The following is a 22,505-nucleotide window of genomic DNA, read 5'->3' on the forward strand; positions in this document are numbered from 1 at the left end:
GCACCTTTTGTTTCGCATCCATATGTAATCCTTCAGCAATATCATCCAGAAACATACAGTCATAGAGTCATATAGTAGAGAATCAGACCCTTTGGTCAAACCAGTCCATGCAAACCATGATCCCAAACTAGCCAGTTTAGAAACCGTTTCTACCCGACTGTTGTTAGAATACAGACTGGACTCTCAAACTCTTAACATTTGCATGTACCTGTGTTTTTGTTTTTTGCCACTGTTTATCTATTATTTACTTATCGATGCTACTTTGTGATCTGCCTGTATGCTCACAAGACAAAGCTTTTCACTGTGCCTCAGTACACGTGACCATAAATTCAATTCAATTCAACTAATCTCGGCCCACCTTCTGGCCTATATCCCTCACTACTTTCCTATTCATGTACTTATCCAAATGTCTTTTAGAAGTTATAATTGTAACCACATCCTCCTCCACTTCTGGAGGTTCGTTCCACGCACAAACCAACGTCTGTGTTTTAAAAACAAAAATCTGCCCCTCATTTTTTTTTAAATCTCTCCCATTTCACCTTAAAAATGTGCCCCCTTGTCTTGAACCCCCCCCCCCCCCCCCCCAAACGAATCCTAGGAAAAAGACAGCTACCACTAACTCTATTTATACCCTTCATTATGTTCTGTAAGGTCTCATCCTCCAATGGAAAAAGTACAGCCCTTTCTTTCTAACTCAAACCTTCCATATCCAGCATCATCCTGGTAAATCTTTTCTGAATCCTCTACTGCTTTTTGGTATCCTTCCTATAACTGGATATCCAGAACTGCATGCAGCATTCTAGATGACAGGTTTCATATATATGAATGCATGACTCGACCTCACTCTGCCTCTGCTTGTCTGACATTTGGTATGGATAATATATTTCCTCCTAGCTAAATGTCAAGAAGATGTTTTAAAATTCTTTTTCAGGTTGGAGAAATGTAATCAGTGGCATGCAATAAAGATTAGTCTGAAGACCTCAATTATATACCGCTTACATTAGTGACTTGGAGGAAGGGGCAGAATTTAAGGTATCAAAATTTGTTCACAATACAAAAGTAGTTGGGAGGATGTGACCATGTTGTGATGAGACCATATGGAATTTCAATAGATTGAGTGAATGAACAAGGATTTGGCAGATGGGGTTTAATGCTGGAAAGTAAGGTAATGCACTTTAGTAGGAAGAATCAAAAGGTAGACTATTATTTAAATGGAGAAAATTCCAAAGAGTGCAGAGAGATCTGGGTGTTCTTGTGCACAAAAAGCACAAAGTTAACATGCAGCTGCAGCAAGTAATTAAGGCAAATGAGATGTTGACCTTTATTGTCACAGGGTTGGAGTTTAAAAATGTGAGGTCTTGTTCTGACTGTACAGGATATTGCTGAGGCACCATTTGGAGTACTGTGTACAGGTTTATCCCCACATTTTTAAAAAACAGATACACTGACATTGGAGGCTGTTCAAGAAACTCACTGTGCTGATTCATGGAATGAAGAATTGAATTATCAAGAATAGCTAAATAGATTAAACTTTTATTTATTACAGTTTAGAAGAATGATGGATGTTGAAATGTGCAAACTTCTGAGGGGACTTGACAGGGTTAATGTTGAGAAGATGCTTCCACTGTTGAGGGAATGTTGCATTAAAGGATATGGTTACAACGTAGGGGATCACTCATTTAAAAGAGATAAGAAGGAATTTATTCTCCAAGAAAGTATCGTATGGCTGGAATTCTCTATCCTAGAGAGTTGTAGAAGCAAAATCAATCTAAGTATTTAAACAGGAGGTCATTGGATTTTTGAAAGATCAAGGAGTTGGTGGGTATACTGAGCTGGCACAAAAGGAGAGTTGAGGCCTGGGCAGGCCAGCCATGAATGGCAGGGTCGGCTTGAGAGACTAAATGGCATATTTCTGCTCGCATTCTTTTGTTATGTTCTAAGGTTGGCCACAAAACAGTAATGTGCATCCATACTGGAAATGTATCTTCAGACATAACACTGTCTTTTTTTATTTTTTTTTACAGTTATATGAACACTTCATAAGTGACTTTGAACACAGGTAAGCATTTAACAGAATGACTGTTGCCGACCTGGGACATAGTTACAGTTAAGTCAGATTTAGCTAGCTCTAGAATAAAGTATCTGTTTTTCTAAATGAGCTGAGTTTGGAGTCTGCACTCCTGACTAGAAACATGGAACCATGCTGACTGGAAAGTGTTACTGGTGTGGCACATGTTAAACTAGTGTCCACAAAGTGGTCTTTGGTATTTTCCACAGTTTAAGATCTAATTGGAGCAGAATAATCTTTGGAATCAGTGATAAAAGTGCACTCAGGGCAGTATGAATGTGACAAATATAATGACATTTTTAACACGCTCAAAAATTAAAATAAAGTGCTGAAAGTACTTGGAGAGACATTGGAAAAGTCTGCACCATGGAGTGCAGGTTCATAGCTCCTTGAAAGTGGAGTCGCAGGTAGATAGGATAGTGAAGAAGCCGTTTGGTTTGCCTGCTTTTATTGGTCAGACCATTAAGGAGTTGGGAGGTCATGTTGTGGCTGTATAGGACATTGGTTTGGCCACTTTTGGAGTATTGCATGCAATTCTGATCTCCCTCCTATCGGAAGGATGTTGTGAAAGTTGAAAGGGTTCAAAAGGATTTACAAGGATGTTGCTAAGGTTTGAAGGTTCGAAATATAGGGAGAGGCTGAATAGTCTGGGGCTGTTTTGCTGTTTTCCCTGGAGTGTCGGAGACAGAAGGGTGACTCTGCAGAGCTCTGCAGGCCCTGTTGCTATGGTCTGGCGATGGAGGAGTCCAAGGACCTGCATGTCCTTGGTGGAGTGGGAGGGGGAGTTAAAGTGTTGAACCGCGGGGTGGTTGGTCCATCCAGGTGTCCCAGAGGTGTTCTCTGAAACATTGCGCAAGTAGGCGGCCTGTCTCCCCAATATAGAGGAGGCCACATCGGGTGCAGCGGATGCAGTAAATGATGTGGGTGGAGGTGCAGGTGAATTTCTGGCGGATATGGAAGGATCCCTTGGGGCCTTGGAGGGAAGTAAGGGGGGAGGTGTGGGCACAAGTTTTGCATTTCTTGCAAAGGTGCTGGGCGTGGAGGTTGGGTTATTGGGGGGTGTGGACCTGACAAGGGAGTCACGGAGGGAGTGGTCTTTTCGGAATGCTGATAGGGGAGGGGAAGGAAATATATCTCTGGTGGGAGGGTCCGTTTGGAAGTGGCAGAAATGACGATGGATCGTATCATCCTCCATTGCCTTGGACTCCTCCATCGCCAGACCATAGCAACACGACGGCTGGAGGAAGAGCGCCTCATCTTCCGCCTGGGAACCCTCCAACCACAAGAGATGAACTCAGATTTCTCCAGTTTCCTAATTTCCCCTCCCCCCACCTTGTCTCAGTTAAATCCCTCGGACTCAGCACCGCCTTCCTAACCTGCAATCTTCTTCCTGACCTCTCCGCCCCCACCCCACTCCAGCCTATCACCCTCACCTTGACCTCCTTCCACCTATCGCATTTCCAAAGCCCCTCCCCCAAGTCCCTCCTCCTGACCTTTTATCTTAGCCTGCTGGACACACCTTCCTCATTCCTGAAGAAGGTCTCATGCCCGAAACGTTGACTCTCCTGCTCCTTGGATGCTGCCTGACCTGCTGCGCCTTTCCAGCAACACATTTTCAGTGGATTTATATAGGACAACCAGATGGTTGGCTTGCAAAAGTTGGACAGAAGTGTCGGTTTCCATGTTGTGATTCTCTGCCTCTCTGAGAGGAAGATGAGTTAATGTTTTGGATACATTCTCCATTTGTAAGGTGCAATTCTGTGACTAATGTTTCCTCACACAGAATAAACCCATTGTCGCTGGTGGAAATCATCCTCCGTGTGGTTCGACAGATGAGTGGTATGTTCCTTAACTCGAGCTGGTGTATCTGTTTGTCCTGATGGTCTGTATTGTACCTTGTCAAGCGCTCATTTCTGTGGTGTGTCCTCTATTTTCAACATGCGTAATCACAAAGTAAATGTCTACACCCCACACACTTGAAGTCGATGCATTGACATTGTCATTATCTACCTGCACTGCACTGGACCTGGAGGTGGTTTGTCTCTTGTTGCTGCCTCTCCCTTGACCCTTCACTCTCTCCTTTTTTTTTGTACCCAATTCCCTTCAGCACCAACTCTCTGTCCTATTCTCCACTGCCCTTGCTGCCTTACTTGCCCTGTGGCGGAAAACTGTGGACTTTGCTGTCTCAGTGACTTAGTAATTGAAATCAGATCACAAAGGATATTTTTGATCAAAATATAAACTTTTATGTGTGGTGATTGCTCTCTGTCACTATCACCTTGGTTGTAATGACCTTGTGGCATTATTGCTAAGACTTAGGTAATGTTCTGGGAACCTGGGTTTGAATCCCACATGGCAGATGGTAGAATTTAAATTCAGTAAAAATCTGGAATTAAGAGTCTAGTGACGACCATGAACTCATTGTTGATTGTCAAAAGTACCCATCTGGTTCACTAATGCCCTCCTAACAGGGTCTAGTCTACATCCGAACCAGAATCCACAACCATGTGGTTGACTCTTAAACTATTAGAGATAAGCTATAAATGTTGGTCTAGCCAGCGATACACTCATTCTGTGAATGAATTTTTAAAAAGTCATCTTTTTTAACAGGCTGAGAGACACCAGCTTAAGCAAGAATAATAAGCCTTTGTGTTCCTGTTTGATTTCAAAGGCTTTTAAGTGCCTTGTAATACAGCAGTTGGATGTTATCACTATGTTATGATGTGTTTGCTTAAAAACTCAGAAGTATTGCACACGGAATGAGTGTCTCTATAAAACATTGCCATGATATTGTCTGGGTGTAAACCATGTAAGTTCACTGTTTTAAGCGATCTCCTTGAATTGAAAATTCCTGCCCTATATGGGGGACTGTTCAATACATAGCAACTGGCCATTTTTGAACTTTGCAGGAGGAGCAATGTTAGTGCGAGGGAATGGATCCCATTCAAGGCAGCCATTGTGAGGATTCAGTATTCTCAAGTCTCATGCAGCATAAAGCTTCCCTCTGCTCTGTTAATGACAAGCTCCAGCCATTCACTCTATGTGCCACCACTGTAATCTGCTATTTAGCTGCCTTTCAGATCAGCCATCCTCTCTTTGAGATAGTGAATGAATCCCAAATTGGAGAGAGGGTTTGCTATATGGTTTGAGAAGTTGGGGTTATTTTCTTTGGAGCAGTGAAGCTTGAGAAGATCTGATGGAAGGAATATGGAGAGCATAGGAAAGTGATGTTTAAATTCAAGGAGCAGCAATGAATGTATTAAATGTAAGAGCAGGTTCAGTGGTCTACTCCTGCTTCTGTGGTGCAACTATGTATTACTTTGGGGGGGGGGGGGGGGGCTGTCGTGATAGAAGATAGGTGGCAGGTTTAGATACAGGATCTAGATTAGCACAGGCTTGGAGGGCCTCAGGGCTTGTTCCTGTCTTGTAATTTTCTTTGATTAAGATGTATAAAATTGGGGGGACATAAATCGAGTAGGTAGGAAGAAACTTTTTCCCTTTGGAGACATCAGTGACCAGGACGTAGATTTAAGGTCAAGGGCAGAACAGAAGGATTCCAGGAGATGAGGAACATCTTGCTGTGCATGAGTGGTTTTGGTGTTTCCTATATTACAATAGCACAATAAACTCCCACAAGTAGCATTGTGAAATTGACCAGAGATTCTGTTTGTGAATTAAAGGATAATTATGAGCCAGGTAGAATATTCCTGCTCCACAATATCGTGCTACAAGATCATTCTTGTTCCTTTAAAAGAGCAGATGAAATCTCCATTTACCCTTTCATTTTCATTTGAAAGATGGCACCTGAATGTTACAGAATTCTTTCAGCACTACACTGGAGTGTCAGTCAAAACCATGTAGTCAATGTCTGGAGTGGGGCTGAAATCGATGATTGTCTGAACCACACATGAAATGTTCATAGAGGCTTGCCTGACCCTCTTGTTTTGAGAGGGGACTTGATTAAGCTCGATTCCCAACTGAAAAGCCACCTTACCCTTTTTCTGTCTTGTTAATTACTCCCCCTTCTGAAGGTTGCCAGCAACTGCAGAGCTCTGCAGCAGCGAAACCTAGCATTCCCCAGGTATGAATGGTTCCAAGGTTATCGTGGAGTGGCAGGACCCAAATTATCTGTCAAATGTAGGTAGACTATTTTACATAATGACAATGACACTTTCTGGTGCTTGTCTCAGTTGAGGAATAAATACATGTGTAAAATGGCATCACTGTGGAGTGAGAGTTAAATAGTGGAAGCTCAAAGAAAGCGGTTTTGATTTTGAATGAAACTGGAGATTTGCACTTTATTTTTGTATTTTTTTTCTCAGATGCACAAATGGCTTTAAATCTCCTTGAAAAGACATGGGAGAAGGTAAGGTGGAATAAGCAGTCTTAAAGCTGTTTTAGCACTTTCATGTGGAGCTTGAATTGTACCTCATAACTTTTACTTGCATTTCGCGGAAGAGAAGAAGGCTGTTGATGAACAACAAGCCGAGATGTCGGTAACTGGGCAAAGTTAGAAATGTAATAGATTTTAAGTAGATGAATCAGCATGAACCTCTGCACGAGGGTGGAAGACAGGAGAGATTAAATGGCAAAAGACTTGGTGTAGAGCCAAAGGAAAAGGTAATGGGACAAATAAACCAATGCATTGTTATATTTGGGTACAGTTCCACCGAAACAGGGACTGGATCAGGATAGGATATAATTCCAAAGAGATTCTGGATTGATTATGCATTGATGGGACCTGGGAGTGTATCAGGCTTGGATATGATTCTGTAGAGACTGACTGTGTGTTTCTTTTGAATCTGGTTCCGCAAGGATAACACAATTGTTAAGAAATCCATTGGGCAGGGAGAAGGCAGGCAGGTTAAATTAGGAAATGGATAACTGGGCAAATGAAGGTGATAATAAAAGGGTAGCGTCTGTTCAGGATTGCAAGCAAGGGTTGTGCAGGAGGAGGACAGATCTTTTGGATACGTTCCACAGCTCAAACTGGAAGCTGAGATGTAATGGAGAGTGTACAAACCTCAAGCATATAACTAAACCTTGGGTAACAGAAATAATGCCCATGATCTTCCTGTGGAAGCTTGGAAAAAAAAAACTTTATTGATAAAGATGCAGAGCATGCCCATATATCAAGTTGATTTAATAGTAGAAAACAGACCTCAAGTAAAACAGCCTTGGAGAGATCCAGATACTGATTACAACCTTTTGTCTTTAATCTGACAGGTGAAGGGTAATGATGAAGCGATGATTCTCTGTAGAACTGCCATTGCTGCTATTAAAATCAAAATTGGGGACCTTCAGGAAACTAAGGTAATAAAAGACAAGAATTCCACAACAGGTGTACAGAGAGAGGCCACAGTAGTCTTAGGAGAAAAGTTGAACAAGATGACCTCAGGAGTATCTAATGAAAACACTGGTTATGAATGGAAGAGCACAACCAAGAGGGGTACAAATGAAGGATTTATTTGCTTTTATTTTGGAAAGTCTTTCAAGAATGTGATTAGTTTTAAGACCTGTTGAACACGTCTTTTTTTAGACACCTAAACCAAAAGCTATCACTGTGTGCTTTGACTACCATTGCATTCCCCAAAAAGAAAAACGGCCGCAACACAGAGGCTCAACATCTCTACTTGGTATCTGTTTCCTGCAATTGTGTCACATCGAAGGCAAATCAAATACAATTTAAATTAAATTCCAATTATTGTCAAGCTTAGCATTTTTAAAGTAGTTTCAAATTCAAGATTTCCCTGTTGCAACCAAGATGATCAAACAATTAGATTTGCTTCAAATATGCCAATTTCTACTTCAAATCATTAACCATTTCAGGAAATTTACAATGACAAATTTTATTGTATTGGGGCTATGTGGTTGGAACTGAAGACTTCCACACAACTTAACGTAACCAGAATTGAACTACAGTCACAATAAGAAGTCACGTTTTAATTCCCCTTAATTTCATTTAATTCAGACTAATTGTTAATAAGAAGACACAATAGAATAGCACAGCTTGCTAAAAGAAAACTAAATTATCATTTTTTTCCTGTTCATTCTTAGGCACTTGTTCAAATGATTGTTATAAAACTGAAGCAAAAGTAAGTTTTCTCAGTTAACCCTTCAATTTTCTTGCACCAAGATGTGAGAGCAAGAGCTTCCTAATGTTTGTGGACTATAAGCTTATACCAGAGCTTGAGACGGCACTGCAATCTCGCTATCTAACATTAGAAATGAGGACCAAAAGATGTTATTCTATTTTTGATTACTTCATTCTTCTTGATCCAGGTTTTAATTTTAGATATTTGCTGCTTAACCTGTATTGACAAAATGTGTTCATGTATTTTCAGCTTAATCTGCATAAAATAGTTGCAGCTTTTTTAAAAACTAGTTTCTAGTTTGCGTTTCGAGAAAACGTGGAAGCAAGTTGAAGCCAACCCTTTGTGAAGTGATGGATTTCACAATTGCAATTATTGATTTTTAAAATAAATCCACACCGAAATCTTAACCTGGAATTAGGGTGTAAGTCAAGAATTGAAATAAATATACTTAGCAATCACATTCAAATTGCATAATCTTAAGCAATTTATATTCCCAGGTATAGATCCCTCAGAAAAATTTGTAGTTTATCTTCACACAGAAAAAAATGAACGGTTGTTTGTCATTTATATAAATGATTTGGATGAGAATGTAGGAGGCATGGCTAGTAAGTTTGCAGATGTAACCAAAATTAGTGGTATAGTGCACAGTGATCTAAGAGTGAAAATGGATCTTGATCAATTGGGCCAATGGACTTGAGGACTGACCAATGGACTTTAATTTGGATAAATGCAAGGTTTTGCATTTTGATAAAACAAACAAGGGCAGGGCTTAAAACAGTTAAAGATAGGGCCCTGGATAGTGTTGTCAAACAGAGAGACCTAGAAATTCAGGTACATAGTTCTTCAAAAGTTGTGCCATAAAGTGGTTAAGAAGGCATTTGGCACACTTGCCTTCATTGTGCAGACCCATTGAGTATTGGAGTTGGGACATCATGTTGAGGTTGAATGATGTTGGTGAGGCCACTTTTGGATAACTGTGATCGGTTCTAATCACCCTGCTATAAGAAGGATATTATTAAATTGGAGTGTTCAGAAAAGATTTACTATGATGCTGACACTGCAGGCTTTGAGTTATAAGGAGAGGCTGGATAGGTTGGGACATTTTTTGTTGGAGCGGAGGAAATTAAGGGGTGACCTTGTAGAGGTTTATAAAATTGAGGGATAGATAAGGTGAATAGCAAGGGTCTTTTCCCAGGAAAGGGAGTTCAAAACTAAGTATATTTTAAAGATGAAAGGAAAAAGATTTAACATGGACTTGAGGGGCAACTTTTTCCACAAAGAGCATGGTTTGTGTATGGAATGAATTGCCAGATACAGTGACAACATTTAAGATATTTGGACAGGTACAGGATTAGGCAAAGTTTAGAGCAATATGGGCCAAACGCAGACAAGTGGCACTAGTTTAGATTGAGAAACCTGGTCAGCTTGGACATGTTGGACTGAAGGGTGTAACTGTGCTGTATGACTTTGACCTTAAACAAAACATGTCTGCTTATATACTTCCAACATCCAAGACAAATGCACAAAGGGTTTGAACAACCATTGTACGTTTCTTTTGAAAGGGAGACTTTCAAATGAGAAATATTGTGTCTTCTCATAGACTTATGATGCAGAGATTTCCACAAATTCTCTCAAACTTTCATACAAACTTTGTTTCTTGGTTTTCAACATTTGAAGTTATTTCATCTGCTTATTGTAATTGTTACAGCTGCATTGTAAGCTCCTGATCTCGCTCCTTGTTTCCTTTCTCTCCCCATCCCTCCTGCTCTCTGTTACAGTTCAGATCCCAGCATTGTCACTTAGTGTGATTGTTTTTTCACCCTAGTCAATTTTAATCTGCTGTTGGTATGGCGTCACACCGCTTTTGTCATTCTAGATGGCATGCAGGACATACGAACAAGGAACAAGTGTAGCCCACTTGGTCCTTCGATCCTGGTCCACAAATTAATGAGATCTGATCTTGGATCTGATTTTAATCTCAACTCAACATTCCTGCATATCCCTGATCATCTTTCGTCCCCTTGGTAATCAAGAATCTATCTACCTCAGCCTTAAAATTATTGGAAAGTTTTGCATCCACTGCCTTTTGAGGAAGAGAATTCCTCAGACTCTCAAGCCTCAAAGAGGAAGAAAAATGTTTCCTCATCTCTTTTGAGTGGGCGTCTGATCATTTTTTAACTGTGACCCTAGTTTTAGGTTTCTCTGTTACTAATTCCCCAGACTTGTTTTCTGTAGGGCTTGCACTTTGTTAACTCCTTTTTTTTAAATATCAAAAGAAGAAACTTTATCTGATTTTTAATATTTTGGGGAGCATTCTCTTGTATTTTGAGGTACCCTTGAGATTCTGCTCCTGCAGTTTCAGCACCAAACCTGTTCTATAATTCTCAATCCGTTGTTAATTGATTATTTTATTATACTATTCATTTTTATTGGTTTTTATGTATTATGTTAACATTACCTCCAACATGTGTAATATGTTAAAACTTGGACAGAATAAGCATTGACCAATTAACAGATGCTTACTCCTGATAAACAAGTGTCTGTGCCAGATGTTTGAGCTTCCTGTTTTCAAATTCTCCCTTTATAAAAACAACCCATAAACTTGCAAACTTTCTATAATCTGACTCTTGCAGTTCTTGTTGAAAAGAAAAACCTGCAGGCACTCTTCCCAGTCTGTCGAGGAGCAGGGAGGCCCCCTCTACCTCTGACCCCTTTCACCTGTGTTGCCCCAGGCTGTCTTTTCATATCCTCTTTCTCCCCCCGCCACCCACCCCCAAAACTCTGGTTTCTCTCCTATGTCCCAGTGCAGTGTCCCCCAGGTCCTGATCTAACTCTTCCTCCTCCTTCCCCTTCTCCCTTCTTCCCATCTCTCCCACACTGTCCTGATCTCCTCTTCCTCACCACTCCCAGGCTGTGTCCCCTGCAAATCTGCACGTGCTGTTTAAAGTTTCGACTGATGCTAGTGTCAGTAAACACAGTTGTCTCTGTACCATAATTAGTTACCAACTCTTCCATATTATCTCCACTTTGGTGAGATCTCACTCATGTCATTTAAGTTGCCGCAACTGTAAGGTTTCAGTCCTGTGCTTGTAGGTTTAAGATTCTCTTATTCTGAGATTTATGAGAAATCATAATAACACGAGCCCTGCTTTTGAAAAAAAAAGTTATTTAAAAACTTCAAAACCACAACTAGGGCAGCACACTAAATCTACGAGAGATTATGGGGGCACTATATATGAATCTGCGTAGATTATATCTTTACAGTGATCTACCAAGTTGCATTATTCTCACCTAAGAACAGATTGTGCTTTTCACAGCCTCCCATGCTCCAGTGAAATAAGTCGCAACCAATCCAGCCTCTCTTTACAACTCAAACCCTCATTCCCAGCCACATTCCCATGAACATATCCTGGACCTTTGCAGACTGATGCCGCGCCCAGAGGGCCACAGCCTGATGAGGAACTTGCAGGGAAATTCAAGCACTCCGACACCAGACGGTTCGAGGGTCTGCGCTTAGGGGGACAAGAGGGACATAGAGGGCGGATCCCCTGCGACACCCCAGCCTCAATCTCACCAGCCAAGGCAGGTGTGATTGATTATCAAACAATCTGTATTGACAGGATCCTGATAGAATATAATAGTTCATAATACAAATCATTCAATATCATTTTGAGCTCTTAGCTGATACAGTGGTATAAAAGAGCTTGTTATTAAGTTAAATTCCATCCTCGCTGACTTGCTACACCCTCTGCATGTGCAGCGTGCTTAGAGTTGCTGTTCTCATCTCTTTCTATGCACTATGGTCTCTTAATTGGAATATCATCTTTAATATTCAAGCCTACTTTGAGGTGTATTACTGTTTGTATTTGCTTGTGACGAGTTATTTTTGCTGCACACTAACTTTCATGTTCTAACAAGCATCTCAATTATGCACGGTTAACTGCAAGGCCTCCTGTCGATTTTGATTGTTTGTTGTCTATAGATGTTAATGGTCCACTGGGATCTTTATCTCTAAGGCAGCTTGCAAAGTTTAATGGTTTTTACCTTTATAAAGTGCCAGTCAAATTTTGAATTTCATCATGATTAGATTAGATCAGATTATTTACAGCGTGGAAAACAGGCCCTTCGGTCCAACAAGTCCTCACCGACCCTCCCAACCCACCCAAACCCATTCCCCTATATTTACCCCTTCACCTAACATTACGGGCAATTTAGCATGGCCAATTCACCTAACCTGAACATCTTTGGAATGTGAGAGGAAACCAGAGGAAACCCAGGCAAACACGGGAGAATGTGGAAACTCCACACAGCTAGTTGCCCGAGGTGGGAATCGAACCTAGGTCTCTACTTCTGTGAGGCAGCAGTGCTAACCACTGCCACCGTGCCGGCCCATGTAGCAAACTAATTAGTGATGTCATGGTAAAGGATCCTTTAGGCAAGTGTGATCAACATATGATAGAATTGCACATTCATTGTGAGGGTTAGAAACGTGGGTCTAAAATTAACAAATAAGGGAAACAATAGCAAATTTTGCTTGAACTGGCACTCTTGATAAACCAGCAAAAATTATATACCGCAAATACTGTGAAGTTTACAATATTGTACTGTTATTACTTCTTAAAGTTCATTTATGTTAATGTAAAAACACTTGCTCTTAAATCGAATTGCAACATGAAATATCAGCAGTTGTTTCAACTTTGAGTCAATTTCTCATACTGCGATGCCCAAGTAGGTAGTTGAGGGTGAGAATGACCACGCTGTCTGCCGGGAAGTTTTATTCAAGGCACAGTTGCATTATTATATAAGTGACTTATGTTATAAATAGCCATAGTGATGGATAGCATGGAAACAGACCTTTCAGTCCAACTCATCTGTGCTGAACAGCTATTCTAAATTAATCTAGTCCCACTTGCAGCATTTGGCACATATCCCGCTAAACCTTTCCTATTTATGTATCCATCCGGTGTCTATAAATGTTGTAATTGTATCAGCCTCCACCATTTCCTCTAGCAGCTCATTCCATACATGCACCAGCCTCGGCGTGAAAATGTTTCCCCTCTGGTCCCTTTCAAATCTTTCCCCTCTCACCTTAAACATATGCCCTCCAGTTTTGGATTCCCTTACCCTGAGGAATAAGACCTTTATAACAGTGATCTGTATTCCCCCGTGCATTATGTTTCTGTTACTTAGCGTGTTTTTACACTGTGTAGGTCTCTTCATTAACAGCACACAGCCAATCAATCGGCACATTCCTGGTCCCATAGGTGCTAGATAATGAAAAGTTTACTGTACAAATAAGTTCAAAGTTAAATCAGTAGCAGACATTTTAAGGAGATGTTTCTTAACCCAACAAAAAAAGTAGTCTTGAAATGTATCAGGATTGGAGAAATTAAAGAAACCATAGAAGGGTAGCAAGTTTTTAAAAAAGGAGGAATTAAATTGGAAGAATCAATTCGCAAGATATGTAAAAACATGTTGAAATTTTCTACAATCACAGAGCTGTGAGGGTGCAGATGTCCCACATTTTCACTGAGGCTCTGGACATTTTGATTTAATGCCAGGGTTCTCCTGTCTTAGGATCCAGAAAATAGGAATTGCTCCCTTTTTGTTCCTTCTCTTGCATTCTACTTCATCTTTAAGGTGTTTGTGACACAGCTCGATGGATAAGTTGTTGACATGAAACTCCTCTCGGTCATCAATACCAGTGCTGCTGAGCCTGAAGAAGAGCTTCAGAATATTTTCTTTCTCCTGGCCTGAGACACTGGCCATTTGAGAGCTGAGAAAACAGGACCTGGCAGACACGACGTTTCTCAGCCATTGTGATTGCAGCATTTCACTGAGGAGGCATCCTTCTAATGGGACTTTGAGATAAGTTTCTGTCCACCTATTCAGGACTGCTTGGCATCTCTTGTGAAGAAAAGCAGAAAGTTCCCCTACTGGCCTAACCGATATTTACCTGTAAACTAACATCACTGAAATAAATTCAATTTATTCTGTTGTGTAGTGTTTGTGGGTCCTCACTGTCCACAAATTAGCCTATACAACAATGACTGTGCTTCCAAAGTAATATATTGTCTCTGAAGCATTTTGGTATGTTCTAAAACTATATAATGTGTTACGTGCAAATTACACCTTTCTTCCTGATGGTGGCACTTGAACTGATCCAGCATTACAGTCAGGAGGTCAACTGGGAGTTATAGCAGGGCAGGATCTTTACCACAGGACATGGATGATGTCAATCATGTCAAAAATTCCTTGAATTCCAATAAAAGTCGCTTGAATGTATTTGTACATTTTGCTTTGTGGAGTTGCTGGAACAGTCTGTTCAGTTTCTATCTGAAAATGTGCTCAGTGTGAAATGATCTGTGAGATAATCTGAAAGGTTAGGTGATCATCTAAATTTTATCCACAAAGAAAGATTATTCCCATATGTGAAACCTGATTAAATAAATGCTCCAAAAGAAATTGAAATTTATTGAGACCTACATAATTTGCATGCTAAAATATACAAGAGACACTCTGAAATCTTACATCTATAAATTATGAACTATGAATAGTCTTAAATTCAACAACTTCTTTTACAACTTAAAACATGACCATGGAGGGTCAGTTTGAGACATCAATGTGCTTTATACAAGGAACCTTTCACTCAGTACACTTGGCGGTGGAGAAACTGCTCTATATCTAGCATTGACTGTTTACAAGTCTCTAGTGCAGGAAGAGAGCTGTTAAACTGCCTCAAATGGTACTTGAGAAAGAACTCCACATTCTACTGAAAAACTTTACAATGCATGCAATGACTGTTTTCAAAATGAAGACAGCAACTTGAAAAAGAAAGCTGACACCAGAGGTTGTGTATAGTTTACACATTTCACTGTATATTAGTTAAAGGCAGTGTGCTGTCAAAAGGCATGATATTGAAATGCTGTGATATGTTGTTGTATCTTTCTTTTCATTTAGTGATATTCCCAGATCTAATCTGTAGTTTCTATCCTTGCACGTATTAGAAAATCATTGAAGAAGTGGATGAGATGCTGCAGAAGTTGCCAGGAGTAACGTCTGTCCATGGCCGGTTTTATGACACTTCCAGCAGTTACTATCAGGTAGTTGGTGACCACGCTGCTTACTACAGGGAGGCTCTACGGTATCTCGGCTGCACTGAACTCTCCGACTTATCAAGTAATTGCTGCTTTGCTCCTTTAAAAGTATTGCAGTTTCAATGCGAGCTGGATTTGGGGATGGGAGTACTGATTGACAAGATTTCTCTAATTGCTCTTTTATAATTCCTCCTTTAAATGTTTTCTTAATTATTTACCTACAAATCTGCTACAAACTAATGTAGAATCTGGTTTCTCTGTCTTTCTGGTTTGTCGTTCCATATTGGTTTGGGAAGATAGCAAGTTGGATAATTTTGTTGTGAATTCAAAATGTGTCTCTGGGGATAGCACACTATTACAGAGCTTGTTTCTGGCAAAAGTGACTTTGAATAAAATGGAAGCATCCACCCGTAAGAATAACACAACATTTATAAGGGGCTTCAAATAGATTTTACTACAAGACAAATCCCTTACACATGCGCACATGTATAAACGCAGTCGTACGCTGCTAAAGCAGAGCAGACAACAGCAGGACATAAAGATTATGTAATGCTCTCAGTTCCACCAATTTTCTGGTGAAATGTTCCTCATTAGTGAATAAAATAATCTAGATGTTTTTGAACAATCTCTAATTTTGTTTGCAGTTGGAAATTAATTGAAATCTGCTGTTTAAAATCTAAAGTTGCTAGCCTACTAAATGTGCATTGATTTATTGAATTATAGAGTAACCCAGCCCAGAGCAGGGATTTAGACCCAATGCTTTTGTCCTGGTTCTTTTTAGAACAATTTGGTTATTCTCAATTTCAAAGTCTTTCCCCTAACATCTGCAAATCTTTTTTTCACAGAAGTACTCCTCTATCTCCCTTTTGAAGGCTGCATTAATCCTATATGTCTTATTAATTTCCATGTTTACCTGTCTTGCCACCTATAACTACTTGCTCAAACACCACCATTTCTCCCTGCTGTTCCACACTCTTTAACATTATACTAATTCGCTTATATTGTCGCCTTCATATTTCTTACAAAATCAATATTGAACTTCTGGCCTGTTTCAACACCGTAGGGATTCTATAATCAAATGTATATCGGCCCATTACAATAGTGCATCCATGTCTGAAAGTCAGTGTTATCCTCCTCCACCATTTACTTGTCTTAGTTTTGTGTAATCTGCAGATTTCACCATTGTGTCCAGAACTCCCAGCCCAAGTGATTACTGTGTATCTAAAACAATGACCCTAGTGCTGAACCCAGATAGACTTTATGGTATACTTGTCCCTTAACCAGTTTTATGTCTATGCTGCTACAGTCCCATTTATCCCAATGGCCATGTTTAACCAGAAAGTCCAATATGTAATACTTTATCAAATGGTTTTGAAAGACACATTAACTGAACTCCCTTCATCCATCCTCGATGTTACCTCTTCAAAAATTTCAATCAGTTTTGTTATGATTTGTACATAACATTTTTCTCCTTGATCTCTTTCGTTAGACGATGCTTAGCCAAGTGACTCTTGTTCTTTTCTCCGGACTATCACTTCTGTAGGCTTTCACCTCCCCTTTTCGAACAAGAATGTGAAGTTTACATTCTCCGTTCATATCTAAAGCGATTGGCCTATTGAAGCCACACCAGCACTAATTTCTACCCTTCCTTCCCTCAACGACTTCAATTGTATTCTCATCTAAATATCATCATTTATTCTGTTTGAGTACTAGAAAAATTGGAAGTATTTATCTGTTTTAATTATTCCAGTATATTCACAAGCTTCTGGCGTTCACAGCTTTGCAAAGTCCTCTTCCTTGGTGCATTTTTTTTCTCTGGGTGCCATTTGCTTGTTGCACTTCTGCTTAGGACAAAGCATATTTTAACCTTTTTCATTTTTGTTTTCCTTGTTAGTGGGTTCACAGCAGCAGAGAGCATTCACTCTGGGCCTGGCTGCACTATTGGGAGAAGGCATTTATAATTTTGGTGAACTGGTGAGTATCAAAAGAAAGTAGCTGCACAATCATTCATGACAGTTCCTGAATCATCTCAGCTGCTTCAGAATTATGGTTGTTCAATAAGTAAATGTGCCTGGATTATACCAATTGCTCAATAATTCAGGAAACAATATAACTTTGCCACATTAAGTATATTGCTAATCATCTATTAATAATATCTGCAATATTGCTCATTTGAATTTCAGCCATGTATTGTGATGAAAGCATTGTATACTCTCTTCTAGTTTTATAAAACATTCCTGTTGAGCCCTGAACCAGTCACTATTTCCTGCATTACATTTAAATGTGACCTCGTGTCAGTCGGAATTCACCTGTTAGTGTCAGGTATTTCTCCACGTCTGATTTGAAATGCACATTCTTCCTTATAGTGGGGGCACCAATTTCAGAAGCATATTAAACTGACAGCCACACTAGGAAGCAGCAGGCAGTGCACAAATCCTTCAAGAATTTGTAGGAAGGAGGGAATCAGATCTCTGAGCAGAAGGGACCCTACAGGTCGCATGATACGTACTTGCCTAGGACTGATGTTCCGATAGTGTACATTTGAGTGGTGCTGGAAAAAACACAGCAGGTCAGGCACCATCGGAGAAGCAGGAAAGTCGACGTTTCGGGCAAAAGCCCTTCACCAGGAATGAAAGACTATTGCCCAAAACGTCGATTTTCCTCCTCCTCGGATGCCGCCTGACCTGCTGTGCTTTTCCAGCACCACTCTAATCTAGACTCTGATCTCCAGCATTTGCAGTCCTCACCTTTGCCTGATATTCTCATAGGAAAGTTAGCAAATCCAGTCAGGGAGAATTTAAACTATTAGCACTAAGAGGGCCACCCTCCCAATACAATATTTAAAAGGAGATAGAAGATGCTGCGAGGAATGGGATAAACAAGTAGCATTAGAAGGAAAAGTAATTCAGAGATAGGAGTGATCAGACAGAAAGGCAGCCAAAGCTGGATTTGGATTTGCATGAATGCTCGGGGACTATGGTAAATAAAGGTTGGTGAGCTGCAGACACAACAGCTACATTTTTCACAATTAGGATATTGTGGATCTGTCAAGGTACAAGAAGCAACCATTGGATTGACCTGCTGGTGGATGGAGGTATTCCTGAGGGATTTGACTTTCCAAGATGAAGGGAGGATGGTCAAGGTCTGCAAACTGGCAATTGTTTGAGACAAGCGATGATAACAAATCACTAATGTAGTTTCAAGCAGGCTAGACAAGGTGACCAAAAATAGTCAAGGTAAGAAATAAATTCAGTGGGGCAGGGTGAGGCTGAACTGATGGGTGCTCAAGGACAATCCTGCTTGTGGATTTTTGGGAAGAAGGTAGATGCTAGCAGTTTGGGGTTGTGGGATTATAAGGTGAGAAGATGTGGAATAAAGATATCCAGAGGTGAGATCAGTGATAGTCCTGGAGCCAGTGGCTTGATGTTCAGCTGTGAGGTCATAGTCCAGAGAGAAATGGAAGGAAGTGTCTGAGAGTAGGTGCTTTAGCCCTAGCATGGATGGAGGCAACTGGAGAGAACTTCAGTGTTGTACCACACATGAAATGCATCAAGGTGAGAATATAGTGGGATAAAACAAAGTTCTTCGCTGAGCATAGATTGTTCAGTGTGAGCATGGGGTTGAACAACATCAAAGCATGAACTCTGTCTTGCCATTTGTATATTTTTTTAAGTATCTGTATCTTGTTTGTTTGGATCTGAGTTTTGCATTCTGGCTGAGGTAGAGAGGAGTTTAATTTAAATACAGCCAGCTATGAGGACATGAAAGCTGGCTGAAGTGAATTGACGTAAGATTAGACAATAAGACTGGTCTGCTATGGCAGACACTAAAAAAGATATTTCAGAATAGATACATTCCAATGTGTAAGAAAAAATCCAAAGACAGACCCACCATCTGTAGTTAACAAATGTTAAAGATTAATTTTTTTTTAAAGAATATGATTATCCGAATGCAGGAGGCGGATCAGACGATTGGGCAGAATATAACAAACAGTAAAGAATGACCAAAAGAATAAGGAGGATACAATTGAAGTACAAGAGAAAACGAATTATAAATGTGAAAGCACATTGTACAAGTTCTTATAAATGTTTTAAAAATGAACAAGTTCACAAGGCGAGCATTGGTCCTATAGAAAGTGAAATTGAGTACTATCCATGGAAAATAGAGCACTGACAGATGAATTAAAAGCAAACTACTGGAAATTTGAAACAAAAGAAAGTTTTGGAGGAAATCAGCAAGGCTGGCAGGATCTGTGGAGAGAGAATTCAAAATTATTCTTTTTCCAAGTGAAGAGAGAGATATTCTTTTGTTGTTACTATGGAGCTAGAAAGTAACATCCCAGAAACAGTGATTAAACCAAGAGCGGGAGGATCCCTGGAAGTTGCTTTGATAAATTATTGGAGCCGTGGGCTTGCAAGTGCCCAGGTCCTGTTGGACTTATTTTTAAAAGAAGTGGCTAGTGAAAGTTGTATTCAATTTTCCAAAACTCCCTTGATTCAGGGGCAGTCTAGTCAGATTAGACATAACAAGTGTAACTCCTTTAGACAAAAGCAGGAAAGTACTGGTCAGTTAGACATCTGTCTGTCACAGGGAAAATCATAGAAGTTGTCACCTAAGTGCCCTACTAAAACTTCTTTAAGTTCAGAGTAATGTGAAAGGAAAATCGTGTTTGACTTATCTGTCTGAATCCTTTTGAGGGGTTAACAAGTCCTGTGGAGAAAGGAGAACTAGTGGGTGTACTGGAGTTTGAATTCCAGAAGGTGTTTGAAATGTGATATTAAAGGTTATTGTGCAAAGTCTAAACTTGTAGTGTGGAAGTGGTACATTGGCAGGGATGGAAGATTGACTGTGAACAGGTAGCATAATATGTCGTCTTCAGTGGTTTGTCTTATGAAGACAAGTTGGGCAGGTCAGGGTTGTATCCTGTTGGAGGTTCAGAAGAATAAAGGGCAACTTGATGAAAAATATAAAATCCTAAAGGATCTTGACAGGATGATGTTGTTAGAATATTTGTTCTTTTGGGAAATTCTAGGCCTAGAGGTTGTCTAAATTAGGTGTTGTCCAATTAAAACCAATTTGAGACTTGAGCATTTTTGGAGCTCTCCTTTCCTGAAAAGGTGGTGAGCAAAATCCTTGAGTATTTTTAAGAGCAAGATAAATAGGTTCTCATTAAAGGGGTGAAAGATAGTCAGCGATAGGTGAGAATGCAGGTTTGAAGTTGCAATCAGATCTTATTAAATGGTGACACAGGCTCAAGGGGCTGAATTGCCCTTTTGATTGTTTGCATGCTTTGCTTTGCATTTAAGCTGAACTTTCTTAATACATACACTGGGCCAATGCTTTATTCCTTCTTTTAGAACCTTTAATGTTCCCTTTGTCTTTTGTTCCTGCCCCATAACCTTGCTTGACTTTCCTTTCTGCTCCTCTTGTTCCTCAGATTATTCCATAGTGCAAAGCCTATTGCATTTCCATCTCTCTTCATTTGGGGGGAAAAAAACTCATTTTGAATTCTCTCTCCACAGATCCTGCCAGCCTTGCTGAATTTTCTCCAATACTTTTTGTTTCAAGTTTCCAGTAGTTTGCTTTTATTTTAAAGTTTGCTTCAAGTGCATTTTACTGGAGCAGTAACAGTCAAATGTCGTTGTATATTTGAAAGTTGTTGACGATTTCAGATATCCTCTGACACTAACTATGATGATCACCTAGCAATGTGTGGATATGTATTACTTCTACATAGAATAATGTCTTTCCTCTGTTTATTGTGGTGATACAGCTACTTCATTCTTTTCAGCTGATGCACCCAATCCTGGATTCGTTGCGTGATACAGAAAACCAATGGTTGATTGATACTCTGTACGCTTTCAATAGTGGAGATGTGGAGACCTTCTTCTGTCTGAAAACCTACTGGGGAGCTCAGGCATGTGAAATTTTCCTATCATTCAGTAATACTTAGCTGAGTAACTGTGAATTGCAGCATGATTTATATAATGTAGGTTAGTGAAATCTTTATTGAATGACTTGATTAGAACCAACAGACTGTGGACAGAGAGACTTGGTAAATGAATTCTGTACATATAGGGTCCATTTTATCAGCTATTTTGGCACTGGAGTGATTACACCCGAATCAGTAGAGTAAATATATTTGTGCACTGAGATGGGCAGAAATTTATTGTTAAAAAGGCAGATATGGCACCCATTCGTTACCATGTTATGTGTCAAACATTTAAATTGGTGCACTTTGTCTTTGGGTGTGGAAAAATTGCTGATGAGCTGGTCTTAGGGGAAAAGGATCTTTGACAGTATGAGCAAGAATCAGTGACACAGCAACTGCTGTGATGTCTCATGGAGCTAAATGTGGTTCTGATCCATGTGGGCTAGGTAAATTTCCAACTTGATCACTGGTACTGAGTGAGCCAGCAGGAGTTCAAAGTGGCAGACCTAGTCACCTCTAGGCTAGCACAAAAATAATTTCCAGAGTTTGGTTTATAATCTGGAAGTGCAAGTTTATGGCAGATGAATGAAAGTGGAATCTGCTGGAGTCTTTGTTACGATTAACCCCTGGCAAATAATTGGCTGTGTTGAGGGGAGGCACCTTGGTATGAATCAGGTTATGGGCAGCAGAATATACTGAAGTTTGGAGAAGAATTTTCAGGGTGGGAGAGTAGCCTGCAATAGTAGAGTTGGTTTACAAAAACATGATTGAGGCCTTCAGTAGCTGGTGGGCTGAGGCATGGAAGAAATATGTAATGATGTGGAAATTTTCATGTTTTCCCAGTCTTCATTTGGAGAGCATGTTGAAGTAATAGAAGGATTCTCAGGATTCTTTTCCAAGGCAATGGCTCTCTCCTTACCATAGCTGAGATTGGAGGGTGGGAGGGGGGGCAAGTTTAGTGCTGTACTAATTTCAAAAACACACAATCTGGATAGGGTGTCAGTATTCCATCAGCACCCACCATGGATTTTGCTGGATTTCAATCCCGCTTTCAGAATCAGCATTCCAGACTTCACTTCCTGGGATTGTCTGAAGTTTCAAATTAGCCCCTCCTTGGTCTGGTGAGAATGATACCACTGTCTAGTCTATGACAAAAATGAAAGTAGGTAGCATTTATTAAAGAGGATATGGGTCAGATATTCTACTGCATGAAAGAACGTTTTCAACCAAAGAACAAAATGACCTTAACAAGCTTTGAAAAGATTTGTAGCTCAGGTTGAGGCTCTGGCTGTAGGTTGCTCGCTGAGCTAGGA

General features: G+C 40.1%; 1 protein-coding gene across 2 annotated transcripts in view; it reads left to right on the forward strand.

Annotated features, from left to right (window-relative positions):
* LOC132828244 (26S proteasome non-ATPase regulatory subunit 13-like) overlaps nt 1-22,505 on the forward strand; it is a 39,785-nt gene that overhangs the window by 5,077 nt on the left and 12,203 nt on the right. The window contains exons 3-9 of one of the 2 annotated variants that reach the window (XM_060845209.1): nt 2,025-2,059; nt 3,852-3,907; nt 6,391-6,434; nt 7,295-7,381; nt 15,171-15,342; nt 17,155-17,234; nt 21,034-21,177. In XM_060845209.1, the coding sequence (XP_060701192.1) occupies nt 2,025-2,059; nt 3,852-3,907; nt 6,391-6,434; nt 7,295-7,381; nt 15,171-15,342; nt 17,155-17,234; nt 21,034-21,177 (618 nt within the window). The remainder of the gene's footprint in view (nt 1-2,024; nt 2,060-3,851; nt 3,908-6,390; nt 6,435-7,294; nt 7,382-15,170; nt 15,343-17,154; nt 17,235-21,033; nt 21,178-22,505) is intronic. The other variant, XM_060845210.1, reaches the window with a different exon arrangement.

This window comes from Hemiscyllium ocellatum, chromosome 26 (assembly GCF_020745735.1).
Source record: "Hemiscyllium ocellatum isolate sHemOce1 chromosome 26, sHemOce1.pat.X.cur, whole genome shotgun sequence".
Taxonomy (NCBI): Eukaryota; Metazoa; Chordata; class Chondrichthyes; order Orectolobiformes; family Hemiscylliidae; genus Hemiscyllium; species Hemiscyllium ocellatum.